Source organism: Neopsephotus bourkii, unplaced genomic scaffold (genome assembly GCF_033783945.1).
Source record: "Neopsephotus bourkii isolate Nb327-2 ecotype Australia unplaced genomic scaffold, CSIRO-AGI_Nbou_v1 NB_1806, whole genome shotgun sequence".
Classification (NCBI taxonomy): Eukaryota; Metazoa; Chordata; class Aves; order Psittaciformes; family Psittacidae; genus Neopsephotus; species Neopsephotus bourkii.
The window spans coordinates 1-13,260 of NW_026902279.1; the positions used below are offsets into that span (position 1 = coordinate 1).

The window sequence follows — 13,260 nt, forward strand, 5'->3', positions numbered from 1 at the left end:
GATAACGGGGCTGATGGAGGGAGCTGCTATGGGATAACGGGGCTGATGGAGGGAGCTGCTTGGGATAACGGGGCTGATGGAGGGAGCTGCTCCGGGATAACGGGGCTGATGGAGGGAGCTGCTCCGGGATAACGGGGCTGATGGAGGGAGCTGCTATGGGATAACGGGGCTGATGGAGGGAGCTGCTATGGGATAACGGGGCTGATGGAGGGAGCTGCTAGGGGATAACGGGTGGATGGAGGGAGCTGCTATGGGATAACGGGGCTGATGGAGGGAGCTGCTATGGGATAACGGGGCTGATGGAGGGAGCTGCTCCGGGATAACGGGGCTGATGGAGGGAGCTGCTTGGGATAACGGGGCTGATGGAGGGAGCTGCTATGGGATAACGGGGCTGATGGAGGGAGCTGCTCCGGGATAACGGGGCTGATGGAGGGAGCTGCTCTTTGTACCTACAGCTGGGGTGTCTCTATACCCACAGCTGGGTGTCCCTGTACCCATAGTGCCCATGACCACAGCCGAGGTGTTCCTATACCCACAGAGAGGCTATCCCCATGCCCACAACTGAGATGTCCCTATACCCACAACTGAGATGTCCCCGTTCCCAACCTGAGGCATGCCCGTGCTCCCATTGGGGTCTCCCCACCCCAGTGTGCTGATTCCCCGTGTCCCCGCAGGAGACTCTTGGGGGGTCCTCACGTTCCTTTGTGCCGCGCTCTGCCACCTGCCCGCGCTGCCGGCGCTGAACTGCACCGAGGAGCTGGGCCCCGGCCACTCCATCCAGCAGACCTACGACCTGACCCGCTACCTGGAGCACCAGCTCCGCTCCCTGGCCGGCACCTACGTGAGTTGGGGCACCCGAACCCCACAGCACCAATGGGATGGGGGGGGGGTCCTCATCATCATCCCTGTGCGCATCGCATCCCATTGCATCCCATCACATCCCACCCGGAGCTGATGCACACAGTGTGTGTGTGTGTGCCCCCATAATGGGGATGGGATGGGATGGGATGGGATGGGATGGGATGGGATGGGATGGGATGGGTGGGATGGGTGGATGGGGGGATGGGATGGATGGGATGGGATGGGATGGGATGGGTGGGATGGATGGATGGATGGGTGGATGGGTGGGATGGATGGGTGGGATGGGATGGGATGGATGGGATGGGGATGGGATGGGATGGGATGGGATGGAGGGACAAACATCATGGGGTTGCACAAGGTGGAGCCCCCCCCATAGGAAAGGGGATGGAGTGGCTGCCCCATTGCCAGCAGCCAGGGATGCCCCTACCTGCATGTAAAGGAGGGTGTGCAGGTGGGTGCATGCGTGTGGTGTGCACTGGGGGGATGCATGCACGTGTGCCTGCACATACATGTACATCAGAGTGCCTGCATCCCTGTACCCCCATCCCTGTGCCCACACACACGTGTCCATCACTGCCCCCATCCCTGTACCCACACACACGTGTCCATCAGTGCCCCATCCCTGTACCCACACACACGTGTCCATCAGTGCCCCATCCCTGTACCCACACACACGTGTCCATCAGTGCCCCATCCCTGTACCCACACACACGTGTCCATCAGTGCCCCATCCCTGTACCCACACACACGTGTCCATCAGTGCCCCATCCCTGTACCCACACACACGTGTCCATCAGTGCCCCATCCCTGTACCCACACACACGTGTCCATCAGTGCCCCATCCCTGTACCCACACACACGTGTCCATCAGTGCCCCATCCCTGTACCCACACACACGTGTCCATCAGTGCCCCATCCCTGTACCCACACACACGTGTCCATCAGTGCCCCATCCCTGTACCCACACACACGTGTCCATCAGTGCCCCATCCCTGTACCCACACACACGTGTCCATCAGTGCCCCATCCCTGTACCCACACACACGTGTCCATCAGTGCCCCATCCCTGTACCCACACACACGTGTCCATCAGTGCCCCATCCCTGTACCCACACACGTGTCCAGTGCCCCATCCCTGTACCCACACACACGTGGTCCATCAGTGCCCCATCCCTGTACCCACACACACGTGTCCATCAGTGCCCCATCCCTGTACCCACACACACGTGTCCATCAGTGCCCCCATCCCTGTACCCACACACACGTGTCCATCAGTGCCCCATCCCTGTACCCACACACACGTGTCCATCAGTGCCCCATCCCTGTACCCACACACACATGTCCATCCCTGTGCCCCATCCCTGTACCCACACACACGTGTCCATCAGTGCCCCCATCCCTGTACGCACACACACGTGTCCATCAGTGCCCCATCCCTGTACCCACACACACGTGTCCATCAGTGCCCCATCCCTGTACCCACACACACGTGTCCATCAGTGCCCCATCCCTGTACCCACACACACGTGTCCATCAGTGCCCCCATCCCTGTACCCACACACACGTGTCCATCAGTGCCCCATCCCTGTACCCACACACACGTGTCCATCAGTGCCCCATCCCTGTACCCACACACACGTGTCCATCAGTGCCCCATCCCTGTACCCACACACACGTGTCCATCAGTGCCCCATCCCTGTACCCACACACACGTGTCCATCAGTGCCCCATCCCTGTACCCACACACACGTGTCCATCAGTGCCCCATCCCTGTACCCACACACACGTGTCCATCCCTGTGCCCCCATCCCTGTACCCACACACACGTGTCCATCAGTGCCCCATCCCTGTACCCACACACACGTGTCCATCAGTGCCCCATCCCTGTACCCACACACACGTGTCCATCACACAGGAGGTGCCCTCAGCCGTGCCCGTTCCCCCCCCCCCCCCCTGCAGGGCCCTGTTTGCTCTCCCGTGCCCCTGCCCAACGGCACCGCCCTGGCCCTGGGCTCTGCGGCTCCCATGGGTGCAGCCGTGCCCCAGGGCAGGAAATGGCTCAGGAGCACTGGGTGTGGGCAGGGAACAGAGCGGGTGCAGGCAGGGAGCAGGGAGCAGGGGGTGCAGGATGGGTGTAGGGGGCAGCCTGGGTGCAGGGTGTAGGCACGGTGTAGGGTACAGGCAGGGTGCAGGGAGGGTGCAGGCAGGGCACAGGGTGCAGGGTGCAGGCAGGATGCAGGCAGGGTGCAGGATACAGTCATGGTGCAGGATACAGACAGGGTGCAGGATACAGTCAGGGTGCAGACAGGGTGCAAGGTACAGGCAGGGTGTAGGCAGGGTGCAGGGTGCAGGGTCCGGGCAGGGTGCAGGCGGGGTGCAGGGTACAGGATACAGTCACGGTGCAGGCTGCAGGCAGGGTGCAGGGTGCAGGATACAGTCAGGGTGTAGGCAGGGTGCAGGCAGGGGGCAGGCAAGGGGCAGTGTGCAGGCAGGGTACAGTCCGGGTGCAGGGTCCAGTCAGGGTGTAGGCAGGGTACAGGCAGGGTGCAGGCAGGGTGCAGGGTGCCGGTATCTGCCTGTCCCTTCCCACTGGCTCCTCCACCTCTGCCCTGCCGTGCCCTTGGGGTGCTGGCAGTGACGAGGGTGGCTCCACCTTGGGGTTGGGGTTGGGGTTAGGGTCAACCCCCCCATGGGTGCCTCTGGGTGGGCACAGGCAGGGGTGGGATGGGGATGGGGATGGGGCCAGAGAGGCTGGGCCATGGAGGCAGGGAGGTGGCACCTTCCCCTCTGGGGACAGGGAGCCTGGTAGGGACATGTGATGGGCAAGGAGGGACATGGGGACCTGGGACAGGGTTGTCAGGGGGACCCGGACACCTGGGAGGAGGGGGCTGTATCCAGACTGTGGGATGTGGGGACCTGGAACATGGGGGGCACTTGCACCTGGGGACATGGAGAGGAGGACACAGAGACTGGGACCAAGGTGGGCAGAAGGACACGGGGACCTGTGACAAGTAGGACATGGGGATGGGGACACGGTGGGCAGTGGGGAATGAAGACCTGCAAAGAGGGGGCCATGACCAAACGGGGGACATAGAAGCCTGGGACATGGTGGGTATGTGGGGGACAGGGGGACATAGAGACCTGTGATGGGGGGACATGGAGACGGGGGATGTGGGCAGGTGGACATGGGTACCAGAATGAGGGGGACATGGATACAGAGGGTTTGGACAGGGGGACATGGGTACCTGGATGAGAAAGATGTGGGTAGCTGGATGGAAGGATGTGAGTACCTGGATGAGAAGGATGTGGGTACCTGGATGAGAAGGATGTGGGTACCTGGATGAGAAGGATGTGGGTACCTGGATGAGAAAGATGTGGGTAGCTGGATGAGAAGGATGTGAGTACCTGGATGAGAAGGATGTGGGTACCTGGATGAGAAGGATGTGGGTACCTGGATGAGAAGGATGTGGGTACCTGGATGAGAAGGATGTGGGTACCTGGATGAGAAGGATGTGGGTACCTGGATGAGAAAGATGTGGGTACCTGGATGAGAAGGATGTGGGTACCTGGATGAGAAGGACATGGACATAGGGGATTTGGACAGGGGGGCATGGGTACCTGGATGAGATGGACATGGGTACCTGGATGAGAAGGATGCGGGCACCTGGGTGAGAAGGGTGTGGGCTCCTGGATGAGAAGGACATGGGTACCTGGATGAGGGGGACATGGACACAGGGAATTTGGATAGGGGGACATGGGTATCTGGATGAGGGGGACATGGGTACCAGGATGAGGGGGACATGGACACAAGGGATGTGCACAGGTGGGCATGGGTACCTGGATGAGGTGGACGTGGGTACCAGGATAAGAAGGATGCGGGTACCTGGATGAGAAGAATGTGGGTACCTGGATGAGGAGGACATGGATACAGGGGATGTGCACAGGGGGACATGGGCACCTGGATGAGAAGGATGTGGGTACCTGGATGAGGGGGACATAGATACAGGGGATGTGCACAGGGGGCATGGGTACCTGGACGAGAAGGATGTGGGTACCAGGATGAGAAGGATGTGAGTACCGGGATGAGAAGGATGTGAGTACCTGGATGAGAAGGATGTGAGTACCTGGATGAGAAGGATGTGAGTACCTGGATGAGAAGGATGTGAGTACCTGGATGAGAAGGATGTGAGTACCTGGATGAGAAGGATGTGAGTACCTGGATGAGAAGGATGTGGGCACCTGGATGAGGAGGATGTGGGCACCTGGATGAGAAGGATGTGGGCACCTGGATGAGGAGGATGTGAGTACCTGGATGAGAAGGATGTGGGTACCTGGATGAGGAGGATGTGGGTACCTGGATGAGGAGGATGTGGGTACCTGGATGAGGAGGACATGGACACAGGGGATGTGCACAGGGGGACATGGGTACCTGGATGAGAAGGATGTGGGTACCTGGATGAGAAGGATGTGGGCACCTGGATGAGGAGGATGTGAGTACCTGGATGAGAAGGATGTGGGTACCTGGATGAGGAGGATGTGGGTACCTGGATGAGGAGGACATGGACACAGGGGATGTGCACAGGGGGACATGGGTACCTAGATAAGAAGGATGTGGGTACCTGGATGAGGGGAACATGCACACAAGGGATTTGGACAGGGGGACATGGGTACCTGGATGAGGGGGATGTGGCCAGAGGTTGCAGGAGGCCCACAGCAACCCCATGCGACCAGAACACAACCACAGTCACCTCACTGTTGCCCCCATCACCCCCATCCCCCCCCTTTCCCATCCCTTCCAGCTGAACTACCTGGGCCCCCCTTTCAATGAGCCCGACTTCAACCCCCCGCGCCTGGCCCGGGCCGAGCGGGTCCCCAGCGCCACGGTGGACCTGGAGCTGTGGCGGGGCCTGACCGACAACGCCCGCTTGGCCGCCAACTACCGGGCCTACAGCCGGGTGCTGTGCTCGCTGCGGGCGCTGGACGCGCAGGGCACGGCCGAGCTGCGCCATCGCCTGGGCCACTTCTGCTCCAGCCTGCAGGGCTTGGTGCTGAGCATCGCGGGGGTCATGTCCTCCCTCGGGTACCCGCTGCCCGCCGGCCCCCCGGCATCGCCCCACGGGACCCCGGTGCAAGGCGGGGGGGGGCCCCCCAATGACTTCCTGAAGAAGATGGATGATTTCTGGCTGCTCAAGGAGCTGCAGACCTGGCTGTGGCGCTCGGCCAAGGACTTCAACCGGCTCAAGAAGAAGGTGCCGCCGGCTGTGGTGACGCTGAGGATGGAGGCGAGGGGGTTCTGAGCTCGCCGCGGCGCTGGGGTGGGGATAGGGCTCCAAAGCGCAGTGGGAACCTCGCTGTGGGTTGGGGGGGGCACTCAAAGCGGTGCCAATGGCACCCCAGTTCTGTTGCCATCACCAGAGAGGGTGCCACTGCAGGCACCCCCATGGCCCCTGTGTCACCACGTTGTGCCTTGTGGGATGGGGTCCTGGACCTAAAGTGCCACCAAAGTGACCCCACAGCACTTCCGTCACTGCTGTGCCTTGTGGGATGGGGCTCCGACCCCAAAGTGCCACCAGCATCATCACCAAAGCACCTCTCCATCACCAATGTGCCCTCAGAGATGGGGCTCTGACCCCAAAGTGCCACCACCACCATCACCACTGTGCCTTGTGGGATGGGGCTCTGACCCCAAAGCACCACCAACACCATCACCATCACCACTGTGCCCTGTGGGATGGGGCTCCAACCCCAAAGCACCACCAGCATCATCACCAAAGCACCCCTCCATCACCGCTGTGCCTTGTGGGATGGGGCTCTGACCCCAAAGTGCCACCAGCATCATCACCAAAGCACCTCTCCATCACCACTGTGCCTTATGGGATAGGACTCCAACCCCAAAGTACCACCACCATCATCACCACTGTGCCTTCAGAGATGGGGCTCCAACCCCAAAGTGCCACCATCACCATCACCACTGTGCCCTGTGGGATGGGGCTCTCACCCCAAAGCACCACCATCACCATCACCAAAGCACCTCTCCATCACCAATGTGCCTTGTGGGATGGGGCTCCAACCCCAAAGTGCCATCACCACCATCACCATCACCACTGTGCCTTGTGGGATAGGGCTCCAACCCCAAAGTGCCACCACCACCATCACCACTGTGCCTTGTGGGATGGGGCTCTGCCCCCAAAGCGCCACCAAAGCCATTCCACAACCCCACCACCACAACAGTGCCTTAAGGGATGGGTCTTTTGACCCCAAAGCGCCACCAAAGCCACCCCATAACCCCACCATCATCACAAGTGCCTTAAGGGATGGGTCTCCTGACCCCAAAGTGCCGCTGCAGACACCCCACAGCCCCTCTGTCACCACATCGTGCCTAAAGAGATGGGTCTCCTGACCCCAAAGTGCCACCACAGCCACCCCACAGCCCCATTGGAAGCCACCACGTCGTCCCCACCACCACACTGCGCCCAGCCCCTCATCCCTGCCCCATATCAATGGGGCTTACGAGGGCAGCAGCCTCCCCGCTCCCCACCCCACAGCAGCAATAAGCCCCACCCCCAAGTACTATAGGGTGCGTGCAAGCCCCGCCCACCCAAAACGGACCAATCCCCTTCGAGCATCGGTATAAACCCCGCCCCCTACTATAGGCTCCGCCTCCCTGCTACCCAAGCCCTGCCTTTCCCATGGTTGCTTAGCAACCAACAGAGGGAGCGCGGGGGAGAGGCGTGGCTTGGGGGTGTGCGGCGGTGGGCGTGGCTTACGCGGGGGGGCGTGGCCTGTGTCCCGGTGCGTCTGTGCGTGTTTATTTATTGGAGATGTTATTTATTGGGGTATTTATTGCAGAAGATCTATTCTTGTATGAACGAATTAAAGCCTTTCTCCAGCAGCCGCCCTGGGCCGTGGGTAGGGACCAGGGTGAAGGGGCAGCTCCCATGGATGCGGGATGGGGACCCCGTGGTACCCCCGAGATGGGGATGGGATGCTTGGGATGCTGCAGCATGGGGGGTGATTGGGGAACCCCATTGCCACCCTGTCCCCCTGCACTCATAGGGTGCAGAGGACAGGACCTGCGGGACTGGGTTTGGGGGGGGGGTGACTGTGTCCATCAGGGTGGGGGTCAGGCTGTGATGTGGGGACCCCATCACTGGCAGGGCAGGAATGGGGGGACAGGGGCCCTCAGTTAGCCCATCACTGGCAGGGCAGGGGTGAAGGGGACAGGGGGTGCACAGGGTTCCCATCACCAGTAGGGAAAGGCTGGGGGGGAACTGGGGGGTCCTCATCACTGGTAGGGCAGGAATAGGACAGGGGGGTCCCCATCAGCAGCAGGGCAGGGATAGGGGGACAGGGGGTGCATAGGGTTCCCATCACCAGTAGGGAAAGGCTGGGGGGGAACTGGGGGGTCCTCATCACTGGTAGGGCAGGAATAGGACAGGGGGATCCCCATCAGCAGCAGGGCAGGGATTGGGGGACAGGGATGTCCCCATCACCAGCAGAGTGGGGGGGCAGGCTCCTGGGCACATCAGTATCAGCAAGGTTCCTCAGTGACATCAAGGCTCCATGGGGCAGGAGATGGTCCCAGCGCTATGGGGCTACGGGGTGCTGATGGCTGCGTGTATTTCCCATAAGGACAGCGCTGGCCCCATGCCCAGTGCCCCATGGGATGGACCCTGCCCGGTGCCCCCCCTTATGGAGCCACCCCCTGGGCAAGGGGCACTCGCTGGCCCGTGGCGACTGGTGGAGGACCAGGGACCTGCTGGTGCCACCGTGTGCCCCATAGAGCCTGGGACCTGCTGGTGCCACCGTGTGCCCCATAGAGCCTGGGACCTGCTGGTGCCACCGTGTGCCCCATAGAGCCTGGGACCTGCTGGTGCCACCCTGTGCCCCATAGAGACAGGGACCTGCTGGTGCCACCGTGTGCCCCACGGTCTCTGACACCCACCCCAAGGCCCATTGGGACCCACGGCCACAGGACCGCTTGTGGGGTGAGTGATAAAGGGATGGGGACAGGGATGGGGATGGGGACAGGGTCCAGCCGTGGGCTCCTGTTCCTATTGTTATTGTAGGGTCTCTGAGCAGGACGATGCTGATCCTGACGTGCCCGGCTCAGCTGCAGCGCTTGGAGGGAGCCCTGCGGAGGAGCCTGCCCCTTACCCTGCCGGTGATGGGGGGGACCCCCCTCTGTCACCCCTGCCCTGTGCTGGGACAGGGACCCCCCTCTGTCACCCCTGCCCTGGTGGTGGGGACCCCAGTGTCACCCCTCCGCTGTCCAATCACTTGGGACCCCCATGTCCCTGCCCCTTTGCCAAAGCAGGGACCCCCATATCCTGCCCCCAGTGATGGGGGACCCCCCCCCCATGAGGGTCCCAAGTCCAGGACAGGCAGCTCCTGGGCATTACCCAACTGACCAATCCCAGCCCAGCTTGATTCCAAGCTAGCCAATCCCCTTTGACACCCACGCAAGCCAACCAATCCTCTCCCAGCCTCCCATACAAGCCAGCGAATCCCAGCTTAGACAATGTGAAAGCAGCCAATCCCAAGCTTCCACGCCCACTTCCCACAGCCCCACCCACTTATGGGGCTCTGCCCTCTTTGTCTTCACCCCACACATCCCTATGGGACCCGGGGGGCTGTGGGGTGCACCCATCACCCAGGACCCCACATTGGCCCCCCTGCACCCCACAACCCATCTCAGCCCCCTTCACCCCCAGCTCTATGGGGCCATGGTGGGCACCAGAGGGATTCACCCCACACACCCCTATGGGGCCAGGGCGGGCTGTGGGGTGCACCCATTGCTTGGGAACCCCCACATCTACCTCCTGCCCCCCATATCCCACCTCTGCCCCCCATATCCCACCTCTGCAGGTCTATGGGGCCGTGATGAACATCAACCGGGGCAACCCAGCGGGGCTGGAGGTGGTGGTGGATGCATGGCCTGAGTTCGGTGCCGTGCTGGCGCGGCGCAGAGGAGAGGTGCCCATAGGGACCCCCTCATGGGTGCTTGTGGGGTGGCCCCATAGAGGGTACCCATGGGCTCAGGGCACCCATGGGTGCCCCGCAGGTGCCTCTGGATGACTGCTATAGGAACACGAGCGCGGTGTTCTACCGGGATGTGGGTGCTTACCGGGCGCTGCTGGAGACCCCGGGGTGCCTGCGCTGGGAGGCGGCGTTCCACATCATCGGTGGTGCTGGGATGGGGGTCCTGGGGGTAACGGGAAGGGATTGGGGGTGCTGGGGGATGTGGGCTGGAATTGGGGTGCTGGGGGATGTGGGGCTGTAATTGGGGTGCTGGAGATGGGGGGGTGGGAATTGGGGTGCTGGGGGATGTGGGGCTGGAATTGGGGTGCTGGGAGGTGGTGGGGTGGGAATTGGGGTGCTGGGGGATGTGGGGCTGGAATTGGGGTGCTGGGAGATGGGGGGTGGGAATTGGGGTGCTGGGGGATGTGGGGCTGGAATTGGGGTGCTGGGAGGTGGTGGGGTGGGAATTGGGGTGCTGGGGGATGTGGGGCTGGAATTGGGGTGCTGGGAGGTGGTGGGGTGGGAATTGGGGTGCTGGGGGATGTGGGGCTGGAATTGGGGTGCAGGGGGATGTGGGGCTGGAATTGGGGTGCTGGGAGGTGGTGGGGCTGGAATTGGGGTGCTGGGAGATGTGGGGCTGGAATTGGGGTGCTGGGAGCACTGGGAGCATGGGAGAGGCACTGGGGTGAGGAAGTGGAGGTGCTGGGATGCGCTGGGGGAAGGAGCAGAGGGTACAGGGGGACATGGGGCTGGAATTGGGGTGCTGGGGGCATTGGTTTGATGGGTGCTGTCACCGGAGGCTGTTGTGGTTGGACCTTGGGGTGCACTGGGGGCAGCAAAGTGGGTGATGGTGGAGCAGCCCCCCCCTGACAGCGCCACCCCCAGGCCTTCAGGACGGGGTGCCCGCGGTGTCAGAGGCCATAGCGAGGGCCAAGGGCATCGAGCTCGATATCTCCCATTATTACACCTACCTGCACCCCAACCCCAGCACCATGCCCGAGCCGCGGTGAGACCCCCAAACCCAGCCCTATCCCCATCCCGAACCCCATCCTCATCCCCATCCCATTCCCATCCAACCCCCCTCCCATCCCCATCCCCATCCCATTCTCATCCTAATCCCTTCCCCATCCCATCTCCATCCCCTTCCCTTCTCCATCCCATCCCCATCTTCACCCTCATCCCCACCCTCATCGTCATCCTCATTCCTATCCCATCTCCATCCCATCCCATCCCCATCCCCATCCCATCCCTGTCCCCAACCCATCCCCATCCCATTACCATCCTATCCAGAGCCCCATCCCCATCCCCTTCCCTTCTCCATCTCATCCCCTTCTCTTCTCCATTTCTGTCCCCATCCCCATCCCCATCCCCATCCCACCCCCATCCCCATCCCACCTCCATTCCCATCCCATCATCCCCCATCCATCCCCATCCCCATCCCATCCCCATCCCCATCCCCATCCCATCCCCATCCCATCCCCATCCCATCCCCATCCCATCCCCATCCCCATCCATCCCTATCCCATCCCCATCCCCATCCCATCCCCATCCATCCCCATCGCCATCCATCCCCATCCCCATCCATCCCCATCCCCATCCCATCCCCATCCCCATCCCATCCCCATCCCATCCCCATCCATCCCCATCCCACCTCCATTCCCATCCCCATCCCATCCCATCCCATCCCCATCCCATCCCCATCCCCATCCCATCCCCATCCATTCTCCCCATCCATCCCCATCCATCCCCATCCCACCTCCCATTCCCATCCCCATCCTCCCATCCCAGCCCCATCCCCATCCCATCCCCATCCCCATCCCAGCCCCATCCCCATCCCATCCCCATCCCCATCCCCATCCCCACCCCACCCCCATCTCCCCACTAACCCACCCCTCACCACAGCCTGGACCCGGGCCTGCGGGTGGGCTCCCTGACCCCAGCACACGTGGATCTGCTCAACAAGACCTGGCCCTACGGGGGCACAGCTCGGAGCCGCCAGTACCTGGAGGAGCTGCTGCGGCTCTTCCCCAGCCTGTGCCTGCGGGACGGGGCCGGGCAGCCGCTGTCCTGGGCGCTGACGGACCCCTTCGGAGCCGGCACGCACGGGTACACGCTCCCCGCGCACCGCCGCAGCGGGTACATGTGCACGGTGCTGGGCTTGGCTGCCCGCAGGGCTCAGGCTCGTGGCTTCCCCACCTTCGGCTTCACGGCCACCGGGAACCGGCCCATGCAGCGCCTGCAGGAGGAGATGGGGCATCAGCGCCTGCCGGGGCTGTGCTGTTACATCCTGCACAACCCTAACCTGAAGGGAGCCTAAATCCTACCCCCCCATTTCCATTCCCCCATTCCAGCCCTTGGAATGGGTGGGGAAGTGTGAGGGAGGAAACACGGAACTGAAAGCAAAAGAGCGGTGTGGATTCTCTGGTGGCTGCTATGGGGTTGTGCGGCCGCTTTTCTCACGCGTGGCTTAACACCGGCCGTTACAGAGCGGGTTTGGTGCTGAGGGATTTGCCCCTAGGGAGTCACCTCGTGTCCGCGCACAGCCCCATAGAATCAATGGGGCAGCACCGCCGGTTCCGACGCCTGAGCTCCCTATGGGGCTGGTGCGGGACACGCACCACGGCTCCTGCTGTCGGGTTCCCTATGGGAGGGCTGAAGAGCCTCAAGCACCTGCAGTGTCCCCCCCACGGGACGGTGTCACCGGGGGGATGCGCTGCTTGCGGAGCCCATTGACGGGGTGGGGGGGGGACCGATGCAGAGCGCAGCGCTGAGCCACCGGTAACGGGGACAACGGGGACAAAAGGGAGGGGACAGCGCCGGCCCCGCCGCTTCCGCCCCATAGGCGGGGCGTTGTGCGCTGGTTACCGGTAGGAACGCGGCCCCCGCCGCTGTCCCGCAGGGCGATGGAGCAGCCCCGGCTCATCACCGACTCCTTCCCGTTACGGCGGCGGCGGCAGCGGCCGGGCCGAGCCCCGGGCACGGGTAAAGGCAAAGGGAAGGGGAAAGGCACGGGGTGCCCCCGGGTTCCAGCGGCGGAGGAGGAGCCACCGGGGTCCGGTCCGGATCCGAGCGTCCTGGAGATGCTGCGGAGCTTCGATCTGGCGTGGGAGTACGGGCCGTGCACTGGTGAGAGAACCGGGACCGCGCTGACCCCCATGGAACCCCCATGATGGAACCCCCTGGATCGCCCTATTCCCACTGCTCCCCCCCAATTCCCATAGGAATCACCCGCCTGCAGCGCTGGGAGCGCGCACAGGAGCTGGGGCTCAGCCCCCCGGACACGGTGCGTGATGCCCTCCTGGAGCATCAGGATGATCCCAGCATCATCTACAAGTGGGTATTAAACGGGATGGGGAACACACACACACACACAGGGTT

The 13,260-nt window shown here is 62.6% G+C and overlaps 3 protein-coding genes across 3 annotated transcripts; all 3 read left to right on the top strand.

Moving 5' to 3' along the window:
* Positions 1-674: 674 nt before the first annotated feature.
* LOC133206538 (cardiotrophin-like cytokine factor 1) lies at positions 675-6,162 on the top strand (the record flags this gene model as incomplete). Its single annotated transcript, XM_061342600.1, has 2 exons — positions 675-841; positions 5,661-6,162. Coding segments are annotated over 2 exons (665 nt in total), but the record flags the coding sequence as incomplete, so codon positions are not given.
* Positions 6,163-8,934: 2,772 nt separating this feature from the next.
* On the top strand, positions 8,935-12,203 carry LOC133206539 (glycine N-acyltransferase-like protein 3). Its single transcript, XM_061342601.1, has 5 exons — positions 8,935-9,025; positions 9,730-9,837; positions 9,926-10,046; positions 10,768-10,888; positions 11,785-12,203. Exons 1-5 carry the CDS (start codon positions 8,948-8,950, stop codon positions 12,197-12,199), a joined length of 843 nt encoding a protein of 280 aa, XP_061198585.1. The 5' UTR covers positions 8,935-8,947; the 3' UTR covers positions 12,200-12,203.
* A 484-nt stretch (positions 12,204-12,687) lies between these two features.
* On the top strand, positions 12,688-13,232 carry LOC133206540 (DNA polymerase delta subunit 4-like; the record flags this gene model as incomplete). The annotated part of the gene is made up of 2 exons (XM_061342602.1): positions 12,688-13,008; positions 13,104-13,232. Coding segments are annotated over exons 1-2 (352 nt in total), but the record flags the coding sequence as incomplete, so codon positions are not given.
* Between the last annotated feature and the right edge of the window lie 28 nt (positions 13,233-13,260).